The sequence below is a fragment of the Acartia tonsa genome, chromosome 11 (assembly GCF_053477335.1).
Source record: "Acartia tonsa isolate MP-2025a chromosome 11, ASM5347733v1, whole genome shotgun sequence".
Classification (NCBI taxonomy): Eukaryota; Metazoa; Arthropoda; class Copepoda; order Calanoida; family Acartiidae; genus Acartia; species Acartia tonsa.
This window is the reverse complement of record NC_137270.1, coordinates 9,352,721-9,379,688: the sequence shown is the minus strand read 5'-3', so window position 1 is coordinate 9,379,688 and position 26,968 is coordinate 9,352,721. Positions and strand designations below refer to the sequence as shown.

The 26,968-nt window shown below is 31.2% G+C and overlaps 1 protein-coding gene and 3 long non-coding RNA genes across 4 annotated transcripts; all 4 read left to right on the top strand.

Annotated features, from left to right (window-relative positions):
• Positions 1-813: 813 nt before the first annotated feature.
• LOC145332853 (uncharacterized) lies at positions 814-3,482 on the top strand. The gene is made up of 3 exons (XR_013884352.1): positions 814-883; positions 1,592-1,670; positions 2,140-3,482. It is a non-coding gene; the product is annotated as an uncharacterized LOC145332853 (long non-coding RNA).
• Positions 3,483-5,389: 1,907 nt separating this feature from the next.
• LOC145332852 (uncharacterized) lies at positions 5,390-6,522 on the top strand. The gene is made up of 3 exons (XR_013884351.1): positions 5,390-5,599; positions 5,952-6,048; positions 6,252-6,522. It is a non-coding gene; the product is annotated as an uncharacterized LOC145332852 (long non-coding RNA).
• A 6,671-nt stretch (positions 6,523-13,193) lies between these two features.
• Positions 13,194-14,055, top strand: LOC145332362 (uncharacterized). The gene is made up of 3 exons (XR_013884168.1): positions 13,194-13,239; positions 13,772-13,866; positions 13,982-14,055. It is a non-coding gene; the product is annotated as an uncharacterized LOC145332362 (long non-coding RNA).
• Positions 14,056-17,661: 3,606 nt separating this feature from the next.
• Positions 17,662-23,787, top strand: LOC145332527 (uncharacterized). Its single transcript, XM_080177526.1, has 8 exons — positions 17,662-17,760; positions 18,285-18,410; positions 18,697-18,768; positions 19,189-19,211; positions 19,477-19,538; positions 20,616-20,675; positions 21,308-21,381; positions 23,718-23,787. Exons 1-8 carry the CDS (start codon positions 17,662-17,664, stop codon positions 23,772-23,774), a joined length of 573 nt encoding a protein of 190 aa, XP_080033652.1. The 3' UTR covers positions 23,775-23,787.
• Positions 23,788-26,968: the final 3,181 nt, after the last annotated feature.

Genomic DNA, 26,968 nt, shown 5'->3' with positions numbered 1-26,968 from the left:
CTTTATTATGGTTAAGCTGCATTGTTAATTCCCCCCACCCTTCCCAGGGATGGGGGATCATTATTGCCCAAACTGACTATTGTATATGTATTATAATGCTTTTATGTTATGATTATTTATTCCTATCTGTGTAGCTATTGTTTGTTGTATATAACTTTAGTAATCCTTAGACCTTCAATAAAGGAACAACTGAATAGATGCTGTTTGTTATTTAGTGATTGTTAGAGAAGCGTAGCTTCTCTATAGTAAGGTGTCCACGTCTGTCACATTGCCGTAGTCTTTTCGAACTCTGGTGTCTGCCATTTATCCTAGGCGGATACCACATATGTATAGATATGTTAGAATAGGTTGGATTAATTGTTTAGGTTTTAATTAGTTTAGGATAGCCCCATTCAGGGGTTAGGTAATTACTTGGTTTTAGGGGCTGAGGGCTTGCCTCAGTTACAGTGAGTGCAATACATTGTGGTTGGAATTCAAATAGAATCAAAATTCACATGTTAAAATATAAATTTATACTGTCCAAGAAGCATGCCATATCAGGGACGTCCAAGCCTTTTATTTTTAGGGGGTAAAATGATTGGTTTCAATGCTTTGAGGGGGATAATCTAATGTATTTTTTAAAATTTTGAGTGGGGTTTTAAAGTTTGATGGGGGTTTACCGCTAACTTTGGACATATCTGTGCCACTTTTTAATGACATATTGTAATAGTTTACTGAGTATTGAGATTGCAATAGATAATGCGTTGCTAATAATCTAATAAAATACGCACAAAAAAAACAAAAAATATAATTTACATTTTGCTACAACTTTTTAACAAAATTTAGTTGCTTTCCAACCGTACAAGTATCAACATTCAACATGAAAATAAAAGTATTTTTTGTGGTAAGTCCATGAATATATATTTAGATATTAATAAACTAGAAAAGAGTTAGGAAAACAGCATAAATTAATCTTAATTTCTTCAAAGTCTTAAAAAAATCAATTTTAAAATGAATTCTTTTTTTTGATATTGATTAAAACATGATCCATTACGTACATATATACATATGTGATTTAATGTTTCTTTTAGTTTCTAGAACTAATCTTGGGTGGTTTCCCAAAAAGTTTCTTTTGAGCAAAAAACCCCCACCCCATTATTTTGAATTTAATTTAGAAATGTTTTTTTCTTACTTTTAGTAAGGTTAGTTTATGTTATACTAGCGGCTTCGCCCCTAGCCTCTAGGGGCTTTGCCCCAAGAGGTATAATTACATCTTCTATTACTTACCCAGCAGAACGGATTGCAAATATTCGCACCTACCCAGCCGATTAAACCACCCCCCAAGAAAATAGCTTAAAACCACCACAGGAACGATAGGTAGATACCCTGAAGAGTAGAATCCGATCGGTTCAGTGGTTACCGAGATCTTAAGGGACGGATAGACAGACGGACAGACAGACAGACGGACAGACAGACAGACAGACGGACAGACAGACATCGTTCTACTTTGTATTATATATTGGGTACAGGGTAAGGGGTAAGGGGTGTTTTTCTGTGCTGGCCAGGCACTTTGAGGGAAAGCAATTAATCTTTATTTCTATGAAATCTTCAGGTGTTTATTGTATGTTTAAATCTTCAAAGAGAGCCATCTTATGTATCTGCCGGACTTGCATTTCCAATTAAGTTGCCAGGTATTTATTAAGATAAAAACAATCTTTTTTGTTGACAAGGCATTTCTTATTTATTCAATTATTTGAAATAAAAATGTGTTCTTAGAAGCTAGATTGTTACTGATTTTCGACACAATAAAAACTGTCCCGAATTTGTATTAATTTTGAGGAACACGACTCCAGTTACGTCATATTTTTCTTTCCCGAAAAAGGGAAGTGGGAAAGAAAAAAAAGGGAAGGGGGGAAGAAAAAAGAGATGGGAGAAAAGGGGGTTTTCCCCATCTCTTTTGAAGAGATTTTCTTCCCCCCTTCCCTTTTTCGGAAAAGAAAAATATGACGTCACTGGAGTCGTGTTCCTCAAAATTAATACAAATTCGGGACAGTTTTTATTGTGTCCTGATTTTCCCATAGAAAAGGATATTTGCATTTAGCACTAAAAGGTCACTAAAATAAAATAAATATTCTGCCAATATATAACTGATTATTTTAGATTGCCAGCAGGTTACTTGCAAACCAAACAGTACTTGTGTTTATGGCATATGTGTTCCTGATTGCAATAGTTCCAATTGCCCTTCCCCAAATTATTGTGATCGTAATTTATGTAGACAAGGCCAGGTCCAAAGGGATAGTTGCAATAGTTCCAATTGCCCTTCCCCAAATATTTGTGAGGGGAGTAAATGTACAATATGTTGCCCTGAAGGAAAAGATTATTGTATTTGCTAACGAGGACAAATTGATGTATTTGTGGTAAATGTAAACGAGAATTTTTTAACCCAAAAAAATTATTTCAATTAAGTACTTGAACATACACATTGCTAGAATATTTACTTAAGGCATCGTATTATAGACAGTTTTCCGCGGATATTAAAATGAAAAAGTTTGAGATTAAAAACAGTTTTGTCAACCCCGAGGGACCGAAGGCCCAAATATCGTATTTTTTTTCGTAGTAAACTAGCTATAAAACGATATGATACATGATATTTCAGTAAAGCTTTAACCAGTTCTAAAATTGGCGGATGTTGGTAGGTTTAGAGACCATACTTTTTTATTATTAATCCTTGTGTATATCAGCTTATTAAAAACTCCTGTGCTGAGTTTTTGAAGTATTGTTTTTTTTCAAAAAAAGTTTCTAATTTTATTTTCATTATTTAAAATATCTTTAATATGTTAAGATTTCTAAAATCATTATTAGTAGCAAAGCTACTCTACAATTAACTACAATTATATATCCGTCCGTCCGACCTTCAGTCAGTCCGTTCCTAACACAATAGTAGATATGTGATTTTCTCGGCTGCTGTTTAAAATAATCAGATGAAACTAATTGTAAAGATTCTCTGTACCAATGAAAATTCAGTATTCTTACTTTATTTTTAATGACAACAAAACATCTGCTTTACATCTCACTTTGTCCGTCCATGATTTATTTGTACTTTGCTACATATGAATGTTTATTTACGTCATTTATTTTGGCTTGATTTTTTTTGTGTATTTATAAATATAATAGATATATGTATATTATATAAACATCTACAGGGTCTATCAAATAAAGTTCATAAAAAATACCCTCATTCGTATTTTCATAGCTAATTCCAAAACTGTACAAAAATAACTTTTAAAGTAATCAATGATTATCTATATCAAATTAAATTCAACAAAATTCAAGAAGTAAGTTAATAATTAAATTTTACGCTCTAAATTTTCAATTTTAAAGTTTTTATTTAATTGTCATACTTTTAAGTATCTTGTAAAAATTTTAATTATGTTTAAAGTATGTATTCATATATATAAAGATTTATTGATTTTTATTGTCAAAGAAAATAAAAAAATAACTTAGTTATTGTTCATTAAACAAGGATGATAACAGCCTAAGAAGCAAAGCATAGAAGTATTATATAGACTAGACAAGTATGAAAAACCGGAAAACGTATGTTAAAGAGAAGCTTGTAATTTTTAAGATTAATTTTAGAAGTTTTTTTTTAAGTATGTCTTTGAAACCGATTGATATCCAGTGGATTGGAACCGGTTCTCCAGCCATACTTCAAAATAATGAGAAGTTACAGAAATTTTCCAAGAATATTGAAATATAATATTTAAAACACTTGAAGCTGGCTAAATTAAGATTCTCCCCTCTTCCCCTCTTTACCTTATCCCCTCCCCTCCTTCTGGATGAAAGAGCTGACCAATAAGTGACTTCATTTTAGTAACAATTTTTCCCCTGTCATAATATCCAAGTATATTTTGTATCCATTTTCTTATGAACTATGAGTTATGGACAGTCTCTAAATCTAGAACAGAGTTGCTGCCAATTATAACCCCACTCCCACCTACAAAATTCTATATTTCTTGACGGAAATTAAATTTGATCAACTAGTTTGTTTCCAAGTAGAAAAAATTAAGCCCTTTTTGGGAGTTTGGAAAAAATTTGTAGTGCCCCCCTATTCCTAACAACAAACAAACAAATTTGTAATTTACATTTTGTTTAACATTCTAACAAAATATTTGACGTGTTTAGATTCTCAATTTAGACCTAAAATTTCTTGATCTTTTTGTAAGAATTTAAATTTATTACACACAATTAATATATTTATGTAGCGGAGCTACTCTATAGTTTACTTTGTCTTTACCAACGAAGATACTCTATAATACACTTTGTATGAACGTCGATCCGACAGTCCGTTCATGATGCTATGGGGAAAATGGGATATACGCGCTGCAATGTCAAAAAACAATTTTCTGTAGTTCTAATTGATTTTAATGTTCGTAGATGAAAGTACAAGTAACAAAATTTTCACTTATTTTTTATTTTCTCCTCTGCTATTGAAGAAAGATTGCTAATGTTTGTTGTGAAGGTACTCACTTTCCAAAGAGCATCTAATATACAACTTACTTAGTTCGTCAGTCCATCGGTCATGAGACAAATGGTTTATAGATATATTTTGATTAAAGTTTCGTGATTTCCTATCAATCTTAATTTATACTATTCATATTTTCACTAAAAATTTGCTTAATTTTGTCAATCCATGGTTTTTTCTACCAGTATTTTTGTGTGTTTAATTTTTACACATGCAGAAGGAGGCGTAGAGGGGTGTCAACACCCCCTTAATATTGAAATTTTAAAGGTATACCTTCCCCTTTTCTTACCCCCACAGGATTTCACAACTCTTCTTTATGTGTAAAAAGAAGCCATACTTTGGTTTGCCGGATATAACTGGCTAGAAAATTAGAAAATAATTTTACTTCTCAGATATTTACCTCCACTCCACTCCAAGCAATAAAACAAAACAAAATATATTATAAGTAGCGAAGCATACATTTTTGAGATAGCTGCTTTTACACATGTTCGTGGCTATGTAAGAAGTTTTACTTTAAAATTTTTTATTTTTTAAATTTCAGTTATGATATTGAAACCGATTAATCATATAATTTAAACCAGTTTTGTTAGCCTTGGCCTTTCAGGGATGGAATTAAAAAAAACCAAAATTCACATGCTAAAATAAAAGTTTAATTTAAGCTGTCCTAGAAACATGCCATCTTAGGGACGTATAAGCTTTTTATATTGAGGGGAGTAAAACGAGGGATTTCAAAGGTTAAAGGGGGATAGTCTAATGTATTTTTAAAATTCTGAGTGGAGTTGAATAAGGGGTTTTAAAGTTTGAGGGGGGGGGGGGGGGGAGGGTACCACCACCCTTGGATGTATATGAGCCTTATTTTAGTGAAAGACTGCAATATTCATAGATTAGCTGTGTCAAATACCAAAATCAGCAAAGTTCAAGTTTAGTGACAGATTGCAGTAGTTTCAAAGTAGCTGCGTTGCTTATAAAATGCGCACAAAAAACTGGAAAGAAATAAAACTGTAATTTACATTGTAATATAACTTTCTAACAACATTCAGTTGCTTTCCATCCCTACAAGTATCAACATTCAACATGAAAATCAAAGTATTTTTTCTGGTAAGTTTTGCATTTAAATCTTAAACAAAAATTACCAAGTTTCAGAAAACATCATTCCTTTACCCTCCTGTATTTTTCTACATTTTTATACTGTTAACTACATATTTTAATTTCTGCAAAGCCCTTAAATTAGAGCTAATCTTAACTATTTAATAAAAAAAATATTTTGTTATATATTATTATAGATATGATTAATTATACATTTAAATAATTTTGGATATTTTTGTGTTTTTTTTAACTTTATTTATATTAGGTTATGCTTTATTGGTAACAGGGTAAGGGAGAGGGTTTCTGGGCTCACTATGCGCTTTGAGGGAAAACATCTAATATTTTTTTTGTATGTAATCTTTAGGTGTTTATTGTATGTTTAAATTTTTCCCTTGGTTATGGAAAGGCTGCAGTGGGTGCACGTGAAGTTCAAAGTTCAACAGCAGTACGTAACCGTGAAGGTATTTGATAAACTATTAAAATATTTTTTTTTAACTAATGAAGTTTTTGTTTGTTTCTTTAAGTTTTTACATCAAAAAACTTGCTAAATTGTTATTGCTTTTACTATAGAAAAGTTTTTTTTTTATAGTATTTAACACTAAATAAATACTAAAATTAAAAAAAAAATATTCTGCTAATATATCAAAACAACTGATTATTTTAGATGCCATAGCAACTTGCCTGCACCTTTGCTACTTATCCAGTTTACCAGTTACTTATCCAACATCTTCTACATATCTTCAACAACAACAACAAAAAATTGTTTAGGCTGTTATCTTCTATAATACAAAGTAGAACGATGTCTGTCCGTCTGTCTGTCCGTCCCTTAAGATCTCGGTAACCACTGAAACGATCGGATTCTACTCTTCAGGGTATCTACCTATCGGTCCTGTGGTGGTTTTAAGCTATTTTCTTAGGGGGTGGGACACCCCCAACCCCCCCAAAAATGAAAATTTACCCCCCCCCCCAAAAAAAAAAATAATTTTCTTGAGAACACATTAGACTATAAGCAGCACCAGTAGTAATTTTCTTGAGAACACATTAGACTATTTTTTTTGGAATTTTGCGAATTCGTTATTTAATCGAGAAAATCGTGCAAAAATTTGCGATCCGTTCTGCTGGGTAAGTAATAGAAGATGTAATTATACCTCTTGGGGCAAAGCCCCTAGAGGCTAGGGGCGAAGCCGCTAGTAATGTATAACACATAATATTCTTCCCTTCTAAATGCTATTTGCCAGAGCACTTGCAGACCACCAAATTATTGTTATAAAGGTATATGTTTTACTGGTTATCCTTCTTCCTGTGTTCCTGGCTTATCCAAATGCAATTTTTTTGAAATTTGTATTAATAATGTATGTACACCTTTGCCCCCAAAAATGGGTAATCCATATAAAAAAAAATAATCATCATATATATTTATTGAACCTATATAGATATACACATTGCTGGAATATTTATTTATCGCATCCAAATAAATTATAATTTAATTTTTTGCTCTTAGTTTAAAATTTTTGTTTAAAGACCCTGTGTGTTTTTTAAAATTTTTACTATTAACAATTAAAGTATTTTATAAAAGTTGTAATTATAATGAAAGTATTTATTCATGTATTATTAAGATTTATTGATTTTTATTGTTAAAGAAAACACCTCTTACTTATTATTATTCAATAAACAAGAATGATTATAGCCTTAAGTAGCAAAGGATATAAGTCGGATATTAATTGCAAAAGTACGAAAAGCTAGAAAACATTTGCTAAAAAGAAGCTTGTAATCTTTATTTAATTTCAATTTAATTAAATTAATTTAATTTATTTTATAAGTTCTTTTACACTATGGATTCGAAACTGATTAATATCCGGTGGATTAGTATTAGTTCTCAGCCATACTGAAAAAGCAGGTTATTTAACACAATTGGTTTTAATCTCATAATTTTTTCCAATTTAATATCCGCGGAAAGCTGTGTAATACGGTACATTAAACATTTATTTCCCACATAAATAAATTATTCTTGTGTTATTGACAGACTGACAGACAATAATTATCTTAGACTAGATGTTCAACTCATTTAACCTAGAAAATTTATTCATTTAATGGATTTAATATTACTGGATCTTAAACACCAGATTATCATGTATGTTGCTGGCTAAACAAAGATCCCCCATACACCCTTTACCACATTCCCTCCCCTCCTACTTGATGAACGAATTGACCAATAAGTGATGTCCATGTCAGCAACTCTTGTCAAAATATCCTTGTATATTCTATATAAATTTTCTTACTACAGCTGTACAGACTGTCAAAGTTACATAAAGAGTATGCTAGTTAACTATTTTTTATAATTATTTTGCATTGTGCCCTTTCTACCCTCCTGTTTTTTTTATTGTGGGGCCCTCCGGGTGGGGGGGGGGGTTGGTTGGTGGATCAATTTCTCATCCTAGAACCTCAAAAGAAGAGTGTAAGATAAAAACAAATTTCATAAAGTACAAAAGTCGTCTTAGAGTAGTCAGAAACAAAATATAAAAAAAACAGGATCATATTTTGGTATATAATTCAGGCGCGTCCACAGATATTGGGTTAGGGTGTGAGTCATCAGGGGTTTTAAAAGAGGGTTGTAGGCCACTTTAATTTTAATTCTGTAGGGGTGCTGACACCCCCCTAATACAATTTTTATTTCTTACTGTGCAGTGTTCTTTTATTTTTCGAAATTTCAAAACTGATGGTTGCGCCCCTCGCATTTAGGAACTTTGTTTTTGAAGGGGAAAATAAGTGTTAGAAACAAAGCTTAAAACCATCCCTAGGGGTGTCAACACACCCCTAATTTCACCCCTACAATATTTCAGATACCTGGCGAATCCCTGTACACGCCACTAAAACCATTCTTTTCCCAAAGCTTAAATTTAAGACTTAAATAACCTAAAATCATTTTTGGGCCTATTTAGACCTCCTTTGATAGCAAAATATAATAATTCACAATAAACATTTTTAAAAGCGAAGCTTTTCTATAATTAGGGTCGGTCCGTACGTCCGTCCGTCCGAGATAGTTAGCTTTTATTCGTTAATTTAGGCATGTTAGAATTGTCCTATCGATTTCAAACTTTGTATGGTGATTCCTGTAGTAGTTATGTACGATTTAGAAAGCGCAGCAACTCTATAATCGTTACCAGAATGTCCGTACGTCCATTTTAAACATGTTGATTTTTTTTACTTTTTTATGTGTCTCTATCATCTCTATAATCAAGTATTAAAAATGTCAGTATGTCCTTAAACAGAATTCTGTATTTAAGAAGTTTTGCAACAAATTTACCTATAATTTTGTCAAACCTTATATTTTCATGTTTTGTATATTCACTTCTGACACTCAACAAAAGTTAATGTTCGTCTGTAATATCGTTTCAGAGCTTCGCTTTTATGGATGTTGTCATCCTTGTTATTGGGAAAAATAGACTAGAGACAAGAGGCGAGGACTAAAAAGCTATCCTTATATAAAAAAGTATAAGGGTGTGTGTTTGTCTTTCCGTCATTATTTTTGATTTCTTCTTGGGGCAAAGGCTAGGTGCGAAGCCGCTAGTTTGATTCTAAAGTAACTTGAATAACAAATAAACCAATATCCTTAGATAAAATCAACAATTTAAAAACATTATGTAAGTATTCTATAAAGGTTGTAATTTTTTGCTTGTGGACATAATCTATGATAATTTGAGAAAATATTTTTTTAAATAATTCTTTTTTGAACAAGGATGACAACATCCATAAAAGCGAAGCACTGAAACGGTTGGACAAACGGACACTAACACTTGTATAGTGTCAGAACTAAATAATCAGAATTCAGAATATAAATGTATAATTGTAGAAAAACTGCTTGATACAGAATAATGTTTATGGACATACTTACATTTTAGGACTTGATTATAGAGTTGCTTCGCTTGTAATATTGTACTTTGTTGTCCCAGGAATCAGTATACCAAAAATCAGATCAATCGTATGATTAGATCACATAAAAATTTGTTGTTAAAAAAGTGAAAAAATCAAAATGTTTAAAATGGACGTACGGACATTCTGGTAATGATTATAGAGTTGCTACGCTTTCTAAATCGCACCTAACTACTACAGGAATCACCATGCAAAGTTTGAAATCAATAGGACAATTCTAACATGCCTAAATTAGCGAAAAAAGCTATCCGTTACCGACGGACGGACTGACCCTAATTATAGAAAAGCTTCGCTTTAAAAACGCGACTGCGGCTTATTTATATTTGCTTTAGTGACTCTTGACTTGTAGAAAACTTCAGCTAAAACAATTTGAGGAATTTGAATAATTTTCGTTACAAACTAACAGTTTACAAACCACTCAACTACTAATTTTATTCTACAAAATAATTTATTATAACTGGGGATGTACATATATTTATATTCTATTGTCTTATTCCTTATATCCCTGGTGGTAACTGATTTATTACTGTAGCTTTCTATGATTACTCATAGATAAAAATCGCCAATAAAAAGACAACAAATACCAATAAAATAACTTCCTGACTACAAGTAAATAAATTAATCAGTTACTTACAAGTCATACAACAAAACAACTTGTTACTTGCTAAACTAATACCAGTTTGATAAATTTTCATTTTACTGTCCGCGGAAAGATGTCTTTTTTACAACAATCTGTATAACTTTTGTCTTAGAGACTTTTGACAATACACGAAAAATGTTAATGTTTCTAGGATCTAATGGATTTATTTTCGAAGGGATATGGAAGGGCAGAAAAAAGACTAAAACCATCCCAGGACATAAATAAAGCTTCACTGTACAGACAAAAAAGCTTACTAATTTATATGATAGGATATTATTAAACTGTGATTTTATAGCATTCTCATTGTTTTAGAGCTCAAAAAGTTGAAATAAAAATGGAAGAACTATCTGTAAATGATGTAAATGACAAAGCGCTGGAAGTTCTTGCCAAAGAGAAGGAAAATGAAGGAAAAGATGCATTAAATGAATTTGAGGATGCTGAAACAAGTATTGACAATAAGGAGTTTACTTTTAGTCATAAACCAACGCCGTTTAGTAAGTATATTCTATTGTAACACAGATTTTTAATTTAATACCGATGCCTTCATTCTCCTCTTTAAAAAATTAAGTTACTAAAGTAATAAACAAAAGATTACTTTAACTTCTTTTTTCAAATTTAGTTTTCAATGTTTTTTCCCTCAATGTTGTATAATAAATAATCTTCGAACTAAAAAAATTCTCCGATGGAAACAACCAATAATGTTTACGATAATCTTTCTAGCGCTCCGTGTAAAAATATTCAATGTCTTAAAACTATTTCAGTTGATTTGAAGGGTAAGAGCCTAGTTCTGGACTATTTTCTTTCAAAAGAATCAAATTTTCAGCTGGAAATTAGAACCTTGAAAAGAGGAATCATAATTACAGGTTTACATCCAGTTATTTTAAAACAAGAATGACAGCATTCATAAAAGCTGAGATAAAAAACTGTTAGACATATAATGAGTAACAGCTTATGTGATTATGAACATTATTTAGAGAAACGGTTATAATCTGTATGTAAATTCTATCAGACCGGTGCATCGCGGTGAACAAACACACACACTTTAAATTTCTAAAAATGTTTAAATTTCAATCCCTAAGCATTTACTTAAATTAAAAGAAATAATTGTTGTTTTTATCCTGTAGAAGGAGATGGTATGGAAAGTTTGTCGAAAATTGGAGAAGACTCTTGGACAAAGGTTTGTTAATAGCACTATATCTCATACCCTAATTATAGAATAGCTTCGCTACAAACAGTGCAGTATCTATGATATACACAAACGCACACTGACACGCAATTAAAAAAATAATATAAACTAAAAAAGAAATTTATCTTCTATATCGACAAAGAAAATCTAAACTTTATCAGATTCATACAGACAGTTGAGACAAATGAACACACAGACAATAATTCTAGAGTAGTAGTAGTGCTGCAAAAAACTGAAATTACAAATATAAAATACAAACAAAAAACGTCATTTTTTGGCAGGGAGGAAGGGCTATTTTACACTAGTCCCCAAAGTTCTATGATAACGTTTCTTATTTGTTAGCTTTATAACTTTGGATTTATTGAATTTTGATTGGTTGGTTCATTTAGTTGATTTTCCCTGACCAAGCGTTTCAACCACTAAATGATATCTACACAAATGGTAATTTTGTTTATGATTGGGGATGTACATCAAATTGTCGTATATTGTCTTATCCCTATAGATCCTTGATTTTTAGGTGAAGAGAGTAGAAATAGATCAAAGAACATTAAGATCATTTAAAGAAGAACTTTCAAATCCAAAAGATTTCAATCCAGATCTTTTTCAGGTGCCACAAGTTGTAATAGTCATTTTATCAAAAACTTTAAGTATATTTATCAAATTTTTATTAGTTGGTTCCAAACTAATCCTGTCGTTACTTTTCTATAAATTATCATAATAAATTAATTATTTATTAATTTTGATTATTATTGTTGGGTACGCATACAGTACATTAATTTATCGTCCATTTTCTTATCCCTGGGACTATTAAACTAGAATTAAACGCAGTAGACTACCTTAAAACTAAGAAAGGGGCGGTGTTTATTGTATATCTTTATTAGAAAAGAAATTTCACTGCTATATTTGGTCCAATAGGCAAATTATATGTTAATTGATGCTTTTGGTCCATGGCAGGGACATTAATTAAGTTCTTTGGTCTTTTAATAAAAAAATCTTCTTTTAGGTTAAGAATATAAACAACAACATATGTCTTGGATTCGATGTGGCAAGGGTAACATTCTGCTTATTAAGTTCTGACACTCTTCAAGTTTTTGTTAGTTTGTTCTACCGTTTTAGATCTTCGCCTTGATAGATGTTTTCATCCTTGTTTAGTAATAAATTTACTCTTCATGCATTTAAGATGTTAGTTCGTATTGTGAAATGGCAACAAGTATAATTTGAAACCGTAGCAAAGTTCATAACAGTCAGAATTGTTCGTTATGGATGATGTCATCCGTGTGTTAGTTTATACTTTAACTAGCGGATACGCCCCTAGAGGCCTTGAGGAGGAGAGAGTCAAATTTAATAACCCAATTTCTTATTTTAAATTTTAAAAGAAAAAGTAAAAAAAACCTTTTTTTTGGGGGGGGGGGGCGAAATTTTTTTTTTTTTTGGGGGGGGGATTCTTCATTTTTTTGGGGGGTTGGGGGTGTCCAAGCCCCCAAAAAATAGTTATAAACCTTCCAGGGACTTATGAGAAGCTACCCTGTTAAGGAGAACCCGATCGGTTCAGCGGTTAGCGAGATCCTTCGGTACAGACACACAGACACACAGATACACAGACAAACAGATACACAGATACACAGACACACAGACAAACAAACATCCTGTTACTTTAGTATAAGAATTAAAAGATATTATACGTACCTTTCAAGATCCTTTTCCTCGTTCATCAAATTCAAAAAAGTTAAATATTTATTCTTTAAATCTACATTAGTACTATGATAAACTTATCTTATCATACTGATTTTAAAATACTATACACCTTTATAAACTAAGGAAATTTTGTCATTTTTCTTAATTGTCCTGTGTTTCAGCAACGTCCAGTTTTAACAGAAAGAAATCCACATCTTGAAGGTATGCAAACATATTTAACTCTTTCTGTGTATCTACCTATATAGCTAAGTATCTATCTATCCATCTATTTATCCATCTATCTATCTATCTATTTATCTATCTATTTATCTATCCATCTATTTATCCATCTATCTATCTATCTATTTATCTATCTATTTATCTATCTGTCTATCTATCTATCTATTTATCTATCTATCTTTCTATCTATCTATCTTTCTATCTATCTATCTATCTATCTATCTATCTATCTATCTATCCATCTATCTATCTATCTATCTATCTATCTATCTATCTATCTATCTATCTATCTATCTATCTATCTATCTATCTATTTATCTATCTATCTATCTATCTATCTATCTATCTATCTATCTATTTATCTATCTATCTATCTATCTATCTATCTATCTATCTATCTATCTATCTATCTATCCATCTATCTATCTATCTATCTATCTATCTATCTATCTATCTATCTATCTATCTATCTATCTATCTATCTATCTATCTATCTATCTATCTATCTACCTAGGATACCTAGATCTGCACAGATGTTACTATCTACCCTCAGCTACAGAAAAGAATAGATATCTTCCCAATTATTTGAGTCAAAACACAATGTTTATGGTAAGTTTAGTTCTTGTGACCTTTTTTGATTGTATTTTTCTATAGTTTAAAGCCAAACTTTCTAAATTTACAATCTGTTCTAATTATTGTTTATTATGGTTTTTTCTTTAACAAGGAATTGCCAAGCGAGCCAGAATTGATTCCAACCATTCTACCTGGATTCTTTTTCTACACACCAAAACTTGTGGGTAGGATTTTTATTTTGTCAGTCTTATTCAAGTTTTAGGTTGTTTAGCGTTGAGTTTTTGATTCTCTGTCAAGTATTAGGCTATTTTTGATCATAAAAAAGTATTGTTTAGGGTTTACAGCCCTCATTTTTTATTTTATTCATCAAAAGTAGCATATTTCCATGATCTCTATACATTTCCACACAAAAATATTAAAAAAACATATGCTACTTTTGATAATACATTAAGAAACAAGAACTGTAACCTTTAAAAATACTATCTCTTATAGATCTTGCTGTTTTTTTACATTTTGTTTTAGGATGCAATATATTTATTGCCTATGATGAAGAAATGAAAAAGTATATTATCATAAGGTAACTAAAAAAAATAACACATATATTATCATAGTAGAATAACAGTTATATAAGTAAAATGAGATATTTCGACATGTGTTTGAAAAGTTGTAAATTCTAATTTTTTTTCAATCTACCTTGAAAATTTTGCATCAATCAGTCCAGCTATTTAGTAGTAGGAGAGGACTAACAGTCAAACAGACATTCGGTTCAGGGATCTAAAGGGATAAGACAATAGCTGATATTTATGTAATACCCAATACTTATTCACGAAATTATCCCTTCTGTAGGTTACTATTAGTAGTTGAATCGTTTGGACACTCAACTTAATGAGCAGACCAATAAAAAATATTAAAGTTTCAAATTTGATGAGCCAACGAATAAGGAAGGTTGTTATAAACTTGGGGACTAGTTTAATAAAGAGCCCAATGTCCCCTCCCTGCTTTTATTCACTTACTTTTGTGAATAAGATCTTAAGAAAATATGTCCCTGATATTATAAAAAAATGTTTTCAGAATTGGTTCTAAGTATTTGTTACCCCCGCCTGATGCCAACAAGAGTAAGTCATAATGTTAGTAGCGCAGCCACTAATATAACTAGGATATGATAGTACGTCGGAAACTAAGTTCTTTCATCCGTTTAAAGTGAGTTAAGGAGTACTCAACAATGCTAAAACTTGTTGAAATTACCTTAGGAGATTTAACGTTATAATATATTATAGTACAACAAGTTATTATTCTTTTTCTTCCTTTGACTCTAATTAACATAGATTGATCAACACAGTTTGATTAAACATGTTATTTTAATTTGATAAGTCCAATACACGGTGTTTCATGTTAAAAAACAATCTTCAGTTGGTTTATAAATAAAAAGACATGATGCTTTAATGAGCATAAATTATATACTCTAATTAGTAATTTATTACTAGCAGCTGCGCCTCTAGCACTTAGGAGAGGGACCTAAATATGATAATTAAATAAAACAGCCACAAATCATCCCATGAGCTTTGTGAAGTTTTCGTGAAATATAGAACTCATACAAATACCTTACTACTTATCAGGATACATCAAATATTAATTATTATATGTACATTTTTGATGAATTTTCATTTCATAAGAAAATACTGAAAAACAAGATACATCTAACCCGTTGGATAATTCAAGACAGGTAAACTATATGTAGCGAAGCTAAACTCAATATGATTCTTGTTGACTGTATTGGGGAATTGTGATTATCACGGCTGCATTGAAGACATACACCTGAAATTTTTAGAAAGGTTTCCTATGGTATATGCTCATCTAGTCATTACTTCGGTCTTTCCACATAAAACTACAATTCTTTTTTAAAGGTTTCGTGATAACAAATATATATATTAATCCTTGTTTTAACTTAAATTTTTTGTTGCAGGAAGAACAAAATAACAAACAAAGTTCTAAACAGGGGTAAAGTATATTTTTTTGTAGTAAAGCTACTCTAATAGTTATTGTGACTGTCTGTTACTAGGTACCCTTCCCCAGAACATATGAGAAGACAGACAAACACACAGAGATCATGTTACTTTGTTATATGGATTAATTTTATTTTAATCATTTATATTTTTGTATGTATATCTTTTTTTAGAGAAAAGATCTTATCATTTATTGGTAACAATGCTAGTAAACTTAGGGAACTTTCCGCCAGCCAAAGAAAGAACTCTTCAGGTATACTTTTGTTCACTGGTGCGTGCACAGGGATTTGGCGGAGGGGCTTAGTGGTAGGTTTAGCTAATTTTTCATATGCTCCCTTGCTGTTAATCAAGAATAGCTGACAATATTTTGTGTAGTTTTCAAGAATTTAATCATAATGGGTTCTATTTTCATCTTCAAATTTTCATATGTTAGCCAAGGACTTACATAAATATACAGGAATATGTAAGACTTGGGAATTTCTAACTTCTGGGCTACCCTTAGAATATTTAAAGGATTTGGCCTAATATCATTGGTTTATAAGGTACACCGACAAACGTCCTAATACGACAAACGTCCTAATGCGAAAAACCTCCTAAACGACAAACATCCTAAACGACAAACATTCTAATGCGGCATCTCTTAAGTAAAACGTCCTAATTTTTTTTTCTCAAAAATTAGTTCTTCCAAATTTAATTTTAAAATGTTCTAAAATAAAAGGAAATAGATATATGTATATTTTTTAATTTAGAAAATTAAAGGTTTATTTTTGTAATGCACGGTTGTATTGGGTTCGAAACCATTCCGTTTGTGATAGCCAACACAGACTTTGGGAAAACTGTCGGACAGATTTGTAAAATTTAGCCTATGGTTAAAGTTATTCGATTTAAAAAAATATTTTTTCCTGTGTTTTATCGCCATTTTTGATTTGATATTGCTAAATATTTTTATAATTAGAGGATTTTGTCCTTAATTTTGGAAGGTTTTTTTTATTTCATAATTTTTAAAATTTTTTAGGACGTTTTAATAAAGAGATGTCGCATTAGGACGTTTGTCGCATTAGGACGTTTGTCGTTTGGGAGGTTTGTCGTTTAGGAGGGTTGTCGCATTAGGACGTTTGTCGCGGTAGGACGTTTGTCGGTGTACCGTTTATAATATTAATTATATTGAATTATTACCAAATAGTCGACATAAACCATTGAAGGTCACTTTTTGTGATTTATTGAAATTACTTGTAAAATTCGGTTCTCCAGTTCACATTATTTCTGCGCTACTTAGACAAAATTGCATGCATCTTAAGGGATAAGCCAGTGGAGTATAATTTAAAGTCCAATGTTTCCACCCTCCCCCAAAATTTTCAACATATTATATATCATATTCAATTAAAATAATCTTGATATGCCATTTAGACGAAAAGCTAAGTCCAACGCCAGCAAGGAAAAACTCGTCCAAACGAAGTCCATCACCAACCAAAAAAGGTAGTTTATACAGTTTTACTTTAAAAATCTAGTTAAAAAACAAAATTAATTTAACATATTAGTTGCGAATTTTTCTAAAGTTATACATCAAATAAAAAAAGACGGTTATATCGTAAAATTATAGGATTTACACTTAAAAAGAGAAGATAAAACATTTTATTTGGGGGGAGGGGGGGGGGGGCGGGTGAGTTCTTTTTCCAGCTCATAATAAGCTTTTCTACTTTTTCCAGCTTATAATAAGCTTTTCTATAATCTAGAGCCATATCTGTCCAGGAATTAGCAAGATCTTTAGGTACAGACAGAAGATAGACTAACATCCTGTTACTTTTACATACAGATAAATTAAAAAAAGATGATTAAATTAGTTTTAGAGAAATCTGGAAAAGATTCTCTGGATGACGATAAAACAAGAAGTTTACTTAAACCTTGGAGACCAGCAATGTTTGTTAAAGTAAGTCTTTAAGACAATTGTTTTCAATTCTAAACGGGACCGTGGCTCTAAACGTAGCGCATCCGCTCGTCGTCGGGGAGGTTGTAGGTTCGAATCTCGGCCGACACCACGTCATAACTAAAGACATTAAGAATGGTTCCTACTGTTGCCATGTCAGATGCGCGTCATGAATAGTTAAAGTATGGGGAATGCCCTGGCCCATAAACAGGCGCAACTTATTACCATGCCCAGTTAGGACTTTTCAGACAAAGGTGTTGCTATCAAAGGGTTAGTAGTCTGTTGGATGTCACTGAACCCAATTTCCTTGGGTGTTAGAGTAGTGAATTTCATAACAAGCGGATGATACTTAATGATGATCACTTAAAATTCGAAGGAGAAGGGTTGGTAACTAAAATTTTACCCCAAAAACACAGTTACGACTCTTAGACAAATGTTAAAAAATCAAAGAGCTGATTTTCCAATAGTTACAATGAGACGTTCTAGAGATCATAATGGACAAAGGACTCTAAAAAATATTATTTTAGACTATTCAAAAGCATAATTGTTCAACGGGTGCGCATAACCCTGAAAATAAGAAAAGAAATTGGACGGCTCAGTTCAAACAGTTTCGAGTCCTAGCAGACTGTGTTCTTAGCTATCTTAGAAGTCAGGTACTTAGACAAATAAGAGGATAGCTATAAAGATAGATTAATAGATAAATTGATGAACAAATGGGATATGTCTTCTTTATGGTGAAACTTCTCAGAGTTTCTTAGTAGGTTTTTAATTATTTAGGTCTTCCATTTTATGGAAGCTTCAAATAGGCCCTTGAATATTTTTAGGCTATTTTATTTTTAGACTTAGGCCCTGGGCGTGTTTAAGGTGTCTTTATCTGCACATAAAATGTATGCTTGGGGCGAAGCAGCTAATAAACAAAAGAACATTTTGATTATTTAGGGTATAAATGCAAAGCTAGTAATAAGAATTGCTACAGACAGGGATTGGGCTTCTGACGTGAAAACAAAACAGGTTAGTTTTTTTAAAATTCGCATCTGCTCTACAACCCACTGTTATTACGCAACCCATATAGATATATATTTGGATGTTTTATATTTTTCAATATCTCTAAACTCCTTAGGGAGATTATTTGCAAATGTTTAACAATTTTAAAAAGATTATACATTTTGTTTTTCGAAGATTTTTTTTTACAAAAGATTAAAACTGTCTGGAAATGATTGAAAACTCTCAACAAATCAAACTTGCTAAATCGCACTAAAACTTTCTATTATATGTATTAGTGTTTATTTTTTCACTTATATAATAAAAGATTGATAACACCAAACCTTAACAAAATCGCAGTGAACTTGTGGAGGATGTAAAAATTTACATCCTTAAGCAAAAGTTCGCAATTTAAAACAATTTTAAGTCTCTAAAATATACCATTTTTAGTTTTGGTTAGAAGAACGAGATAAGTAAGTATTTTAAATATCATTATATTAAGAATAAGTATTAGATTTACACTTAATTATCTTTGTAGTAGAGAATCTACTCTTAAACTAGAATATGCCTACTGTATATTATTTAAATTTTAAATATACAGTCATACAATATATTTTTACTTTTCTTTTAAATTCCAAAATATTCTTCTACTGGTGATAGATTAGCTAATAATTGCAGCGGCTAAAGAGAAGCAGTTTTCAAGCTTATTGGCCGCGGATACATTAAATATTTATTAAGGGAGGGAAGATGTAAACATTACGTGTACCGTGGAAAAGCTATCTTTTTTGGTAAAGTTAAAGGTAGGTAACATTACCAACCAATTTGCATATTAACCGATCATTACAATGAAAAACGTAATGGAACTTAAGAAAAATATGAATACACGGAAGAGAGGGGGGGGGGGGGTGTAGGGTCTCCTAAGGACATGTGGTATTCACCCACCTATTTCATATAGCAGCCATGGAATTGAATTATCATGGGAATATTAATAAATCTATTTTTGATAGCAACAATAAAAATCAAGTTTTCTAACGGAAAAACATACAAAATTATAAATCTAAAATATTGTTGAAAGGTTTGATTTAAAATAATTATACAGCTATCCGCGAATAGTAAAATATCATTCTTGAAAAATTGTCTGTTATTCGATACTACAGTGTGTGTTTTTTTTTATGAGCACTTTTTTGAAAGCAATTTTACCCCACTTATAGTTATCAGAATTTAATGATTAATAGCTTATTTTCTTCGTTTTTTAAGGGAAATTATGAAACAACCAAAAAAAATTACAGTTTTTGTTGAAAAAGTACAGTAAAGTTGAAAATTAAAAACTTAGGTGAAACATCTAAAAATGGTTTTAGCGCATTTTTCTTATGCTCAAAATTGGATTTTCAGTAGTCGACTTTGGGGGGCCAGTACTTTCTCCCTGATTGAGATATGGCCTTCAAACTTTGACCTATTCTAGTACATGTCCCCAATAGTATCTGTATAAATTTATAGCTCTATATCTCAATTTTGAAGCGTTTTGCAGCCATTCTTGCAAAAGGTAGAATATTTGAACATAAGAAAAATGCGCTAAAACCATTTTTAGATGTTGACACCTAAGTTTTTAATTTTCAACTTTACTGTACTTTTTCAACAAAAACTGTATTTTTTTTGGTTGTTTCATAATTTCCTTTAAAAAACGAAGAAAATAAGCCATTAATCATTAAATTCTGATAACTATAAGTGGGGTAAAATTGCTTTCAAAAAAGTGCTCATAAAAAAAACACACTGTATATATTATTTTTCTGTATGGTTCAGAACCAGTTTTAAACCCATATTAAAGGTAAAGCTTTTTTTACCTGCTATGATTTTTAGCTAGGTCTATAATATTTCAGATGGTCGATGGCAGTTTGGCTTAAAAGATCTGAGTGCCGGCGCTCCTAGAATGATGCAAGGTGACTACTACCTTACTAAAGCAACAGAATGTTTCTTAGTCTGTTAAGATCTCTAAACGGGTGGACCGATCGTTGCATCATATTTTGTGACTTTTTATATTGTTTTAGGATAGGTTTTAGGCTATAATATGTGGCCTCAAGAAAAAGCAAAAGGCTAATCTATTTATCAGATCTACAAAGCACAGAAAAAAACGAAAGGCTACCCTTTGACCAACTTTCCCTAACCTAACATATGCTAAGCCCATAAAATTAATACTTTTGTCGTATCGGAGTACCTCTCCCCCTTGAATAAAATTATAAAAATAACCTAGGGGGGAGGTTATATGCTTCACAGGAGTAATAACGACCAAAGTAGGAAAACAGCTAACCATATTTTTAAAAGCAAAGCTTTCCTATAATTACCGTCTATACGATTGAGAAAGCTAAGCAACTATAATATAATATTGTAAGCGAGGCATCTTTATAATCAATTCTTAAAAAATGTAATTATGTCCTTCAGCAGAATCCTGTATTTACAAAGTTTTGCAACAAGATTATATTCTATTATATTTTTACCCATAACTTAATATTCTGCTTATTAAGTTTTTTTGTGTTTAGAGCTTTGCTTTTATGGAAGTTTTAATCCTTGTTAGGTACACATTTTCCACTGGAGCCCTATGATACAGCTTTAACCAGAGCTAAGGATCCCTATGTTCTTTATCACGAGGTACAGATCAATAAAGATAATTAGATCCATGAGTAGCGCAACAATAACAGGATGATAACATCTGGATAAAAAAATACAGTGGAGTATCTTAAGAGATAAGACAATTAACGGTGAATTCCCCTACAATTATGATTATCAATATTTAACCTTGTGTTTATTAATTTAACCAGTGCAGTGTAAAAATTGTTCACTATTAGTTTGTACTAGCCAATCAAAATTGATAAAGGGTGTGCAAAAAAAATGCGAACATTTTTAAAATTGAAATTGCGCGGCTTGTGTTAATAGTAGAAAATTGTTTCGCATATCGTTAGAACCACTAGGAAGTCTATTTTTTGGAAATATAAGAATGATTTCTCTGCTACGTATAGTTACGGAGCTACGTGTTAAAATGTCCCAACTGATGTAAAACTTGACTTGCGAGTAAATCATTAAAGATTAAATTAAAGGGTATGCAAATAAAAATACGTACATTTTTAAAATTCTAATTGCTTGACTTGTGTTAATGGTAGAAAAATGTTTTGCATACCTATGGAATCGCTATAAACTCTATTTTTTGGAAATATAAGAAACATTCATGAGCTACGTATAATTTATGAGCTATGTGGTAGAATCTCCCAACTGACTTAAAACTAAAAAAAAAATTCCACTTTTCTCACATTTATCAATACAGCTCCTAGACTAAAAATAGCACAAAAATCATACTTATATTTCCAAAAAAAATAGAGCTTATGACGGTTCTAACGATATACATAGCATTTTTCTACTATTCACACAAGCCGAACAGTTTGAATTTTAAAAATGTCCGCATTTTTGCACACCCTTTTTTTTATCTTTAATGATTTACTCGCAAGTCAAGTTTTAAGTCAGTTGGGCAGGGATAAGGGATGGGAAACGTAGGAAAATATTATTTCAGGCCTATTTCAAGCCTAGGCCTATTTCTAGCCTAATAAACCAGTTTTGGGATAGCGCAGTGGTTCGTATAAAATGCTAATGAAAAAGCTGTGTGTGTGTGTGTAGATAAAGTATATAATCAAATTCAGGTAGCTAGTTTAAAGTAAAAAACATAACTTTTTATAAACCTATATATTAATGGCTTTTGTTAAAATGAAGTTTTTTCTCTCCCAAAATTTTTTATCTTTTACTTTGGTAATTTGAACTGTCAGAAAGCTATCGTTGGGTTTCCCTCAGACAGATTTTAGTTTGTATTATTTGCATTTTTATTAATGAGTAAAAATTTTATTTGAAAATTCCATTGCTAATTAAAATTCAAAATAAATAAATAAATATGCACTTGGGTAACATTCTATCAAGTTCTTTGGATACTATACTGGATATAATGTAATGATATATCTGTACTGTGTTGTATTTTTGTTTTTTCTATGTGGCCCTTTTTTAATGTTTAACTCTAAGCAGATTTAATAATTAAACTAATGTGATCTAACACCATTTATATTTATTTTTTCGTAGCAGACGAAATCATTATTTTTTCTAGAATTGTCTGCTTGTAAAATTTCCGCCATCTGTGATTTGGGCTTGTTTTGTATCAACCAATCACCAATTGGCGGAGCCAATTGGTGATTGGTTGATACAAAACAAGCCCAAATCACAGAACACTATTGGTTTAGAGCGGTAGCCAATATGAGCCGTCCGCCAGTAAGGTCATTAAATTAGGCAAATGGTAAAAGTTGCATGATCCCTTTCAAAACCAGGCCGAGACCTAATTTATGGCCAGGTTTCCTATCCCTTATCCCTGCAGTTGGGACATTTTACCACATCGCACCGTAACTATACGTAGGGGAGGAATCGTTCTTATATTTCCAAAAAAAAGACTTCCTGACGGTTCTAACGATATGCGTAACATTTTTCTACTATTAACACAAGCCGCGCAATTTTAATTTTAAAAAGGTACACATTTTTTATATACTTTAATCTTTAATGATTTACTCGCAAGTCAAGTTTTAAGGCAGTTGGGACATTTTAACACATCGCTCCTAAACTATACGTAGCACAGGAATCGTTTTTATATTTCCAAAAAAATAGACTTTCTAACGGTTCTAACGATATGCGTAACATTTTTCTACTATCAACACAAGCCGCGCAATTTCAATTTTAAAAATGTCCGCATTTTTTTTTGCACACCCTTTAAATGTCCCCAAAGTGTTTTAATCCAATAAATATGAGACAGCATCTGAAACCCTCTGTTCTACTATGGACATATTTTAATTTAAGAAGCAGCGCTTATAAATTAGTCTATACCAATTTTTTTCTCTATTTTATTTATAACAACAATCAAAATTTTTTTTTTATTAAAAACATTAATTTAAATTTTTTTATAGGCTATGGAAAAAGGAAAACCAGCTGTTGCTTCTATTAAGAAACATTCTTCTGAATAAAATTATGATTACAACACATATGATATAATGTGTAGTGATTTTTGAATAAAATGGTGTTTTTGTTTGTTATACATTAACATTAATAGTACATAAGTGCTTACAAATCTATTAAAATTTTATCGCTATATATACTAAAATTTGAATCAATAATTAAATGCACCTTGACTTTCGTAAAGTATTTAATAAAATTGTATTATAAATATTTTCCAGATCATATTTATTTCAGATTTATTTTATAATTTGGACCCCCTAGATATTTTTTCTTTAAGTTCTTAAGGAATAAAACAAAAAATTGATGTACACATGCAAATTAAAACTATTGATTGATAAGTTTGTGTACTGCTAGCTTGAACCAGCTAATCAGGATTAGATATAATCTATAAAGTTTTTAAGCTAAGCTATGGGAGGGATTATTTAAAAGCTTTGGGTACCAGTAAAATTTACAATTTAATGTCCCCCCCCCCCCTCTCTGATTGAGATAAAAGAACCATGTTAACCTTTTTTATTGTTGTTTTTCCACGTTCACCCTTTTTAGAACATTGACGTATAGATTCACAGCTTCTCTATAAGCATTCTATGTAATATATACTGTATTATAGTGTGAATATTAGTACATCGACAATGACATATAGATTCATATACATCTCTATAAGTATTCTATGTAATGTATACTGTATTAAAGTGTGAATATTATTGTATGTAAAGAACATAGTTAGCCACTTTATAACATAAACATATACTTTTCCTACACTTTATACTGTTTAGTTTTTGTAGAATATTTTATTTAAAGGGATAGTTGCACGAAGTGCATTTTACGAGTTGTGGTTACTTGTAGAAGTGAACCTTTAACTATCAGCTATGAAGACTTTTGAAATGAAAATAAACTTTACCTTGCAGTTTTTGAGTTACGTCCAGAAATATCTTATTTGTGTAGGTGAAAGTCACTATTTCAGTCTTGATATTTATAAAACTAAGTGGTAGAAAATTGAAAAAGAAAATATGTTGTTCGTGCAATTTCCCCCTTAGGCACTCATTGGGCCGAAATACATATAAGAGCCTATTTTAAATTCTTATTGGGATAGGTGGGTTCCTTACCCATCTACGTACAAATTTTTTTTGGTAGCTGTTAAAATTTTCGGGTACCCAAATTTTCAATAGCTTCAAATTTATTAAAGGCCGTACATATTTTTATGTAAAGGGAGTACGAACCTTTTTTTGAGATTATCTTTATAGAGATGTAATTTTTTATATTTACCAATTGAAAACAGATTGACTTGACTATTTGACCTTCAACAGTTAGAAGGTTGAAAGCAACTTTATTTTAGCAGAAAAGTAATCTACGTTTTGTCTTTTAAGGGCGTTAAGTGTTTGCTCTTTTTTTCTGTTATTAAAGGTATTTCATCAAGACAAATATGAACTTTTAAATACCCTATTCAATGTTCATTTTTTATGTTTTAATTCTTTTTTTTTTATAAAGATTAGTGATCCTAATTTATAATAAAATGGTCATTAAATTCAACCCATTAGTGTCGAGCGCCACTTTTATGGACCGATTGAGCTGAAAATCTCAGGGAAGCTTTATTATGGTAAAAACGTAATTCCAATTTTTTTTTGCTCTAGTGGCATGCACAGGAAAGTTGCGATAAAACCCGGTTCGGCATGGTTATAAAAGCCCATTGGGCGTATGGACCCATTTTTGGACGGTTTCCGCCGGCATTAAAACCCGTTTTTTTTTTCTAAATTCCCGGTTTTTTAGCCTCAAAAATTAAAAATGTAATTTTTGAACGCCCAAAGTGAGATGAACAGTTTCTAATACTACGATACGATCTGTAATTGAAAACTACAAAACCTCATGTAATCTATAGAGCTACAAGTAAGATACAAAACAATTTATATCACATATAGTGTTTTGGCTATAGGTACCACCCCTTTTCGGTTAATAAAACCCATTTTTGTTGTAAAAATTGGGTAAATACCCATTAAAACATGTATTTACCACTGGTCGCCGGAAGGGAAAAGCAGTTTTTTGAAAGGGGCTATCTGAGATTATTACAGATTCTGATATATACATATATAGACTAATGAAAAATGCAAAAAACGAAATCAAAAGCGTTCCTTCTTGGGAGAAAATCCGGGAAAAAGATTTTAGCTATTTTTAACCTAAAATTCACATTGGTAAGCCTGCAAAAAATATACAGACATGTTAAACATGTCATTGCTCAGCACCTAGAAGTGGTAGAAAAATGCTACGCATACCATTGGAAAGCTCATTACCTCTAGTTTTCATATTAATATATAACGTTGTTGTACTATTATTAGTTTTTGAGCAATCCTCTGAAGTATAAACAAGTTTTAAAAGTGCAGTTTTTTCTTGAATTTTAAGTTTGATACTTGTTACACCAACCTTCATAAAATTATATTGATTAGTACCTAGGAGTTATATAATTATTTTACATATGTGTAATTGTATATTTTGTGTATATTTAATTTTAGTTTAATTAGAAATAGTCTTTGAAATGTATATAGTTTGTAGTAAGAACCAAGGATGGAGGGGGGGGGGGGGGCAGGAGTTTATTCACTTATAAGCAATAAATTTTGTATAAAATTTTGCCCTCGATGTTTTTGGGTTGGATGTTATAGTTATTGACCTGATTCTTTTTGTAAATTCTCTTATATGATTGAATTTACCAGTTAAACTTTGAAAATTGAATTTTGGCACTTTCCTTCTAGGGGCTAGTGGGGTAAAACAGCCCCCCAAAACACTAAAATCTAAGGTCTGAGCTTATTTTTAGAGATATCAAGCCAGTTTTTTTTATTTAAACTTTTTTTTTTGCATAATTGAGCTAAGTAGCCCCTAAAGATTACATTTGGCACTTTCCTTCTTGGGGCTAGTGGGATATAAAACCCCCCAAAACACTAAAATTTAAGGCTTGAGCTTATTCTTAGAGATATCAAGCTGATTTTTTAATGTATACTTTTTTCACATAATTGAGCTAAGTAGCAACGAAAGATTTAATTCTAACACTTTCTCTCTAAGGGCTGTTGGGTTGAAACACATCCAATTGTACAGTTATAAGATCCAAGGGAGGGGGGGGGGGGGTGGAGTTTATATACCTGATTATTTTTGTAAAATACCTTATATGATTAAATCTACCAGTAAACCCTAAGTTTGGCACTTACCTCCTAGGGGCAAA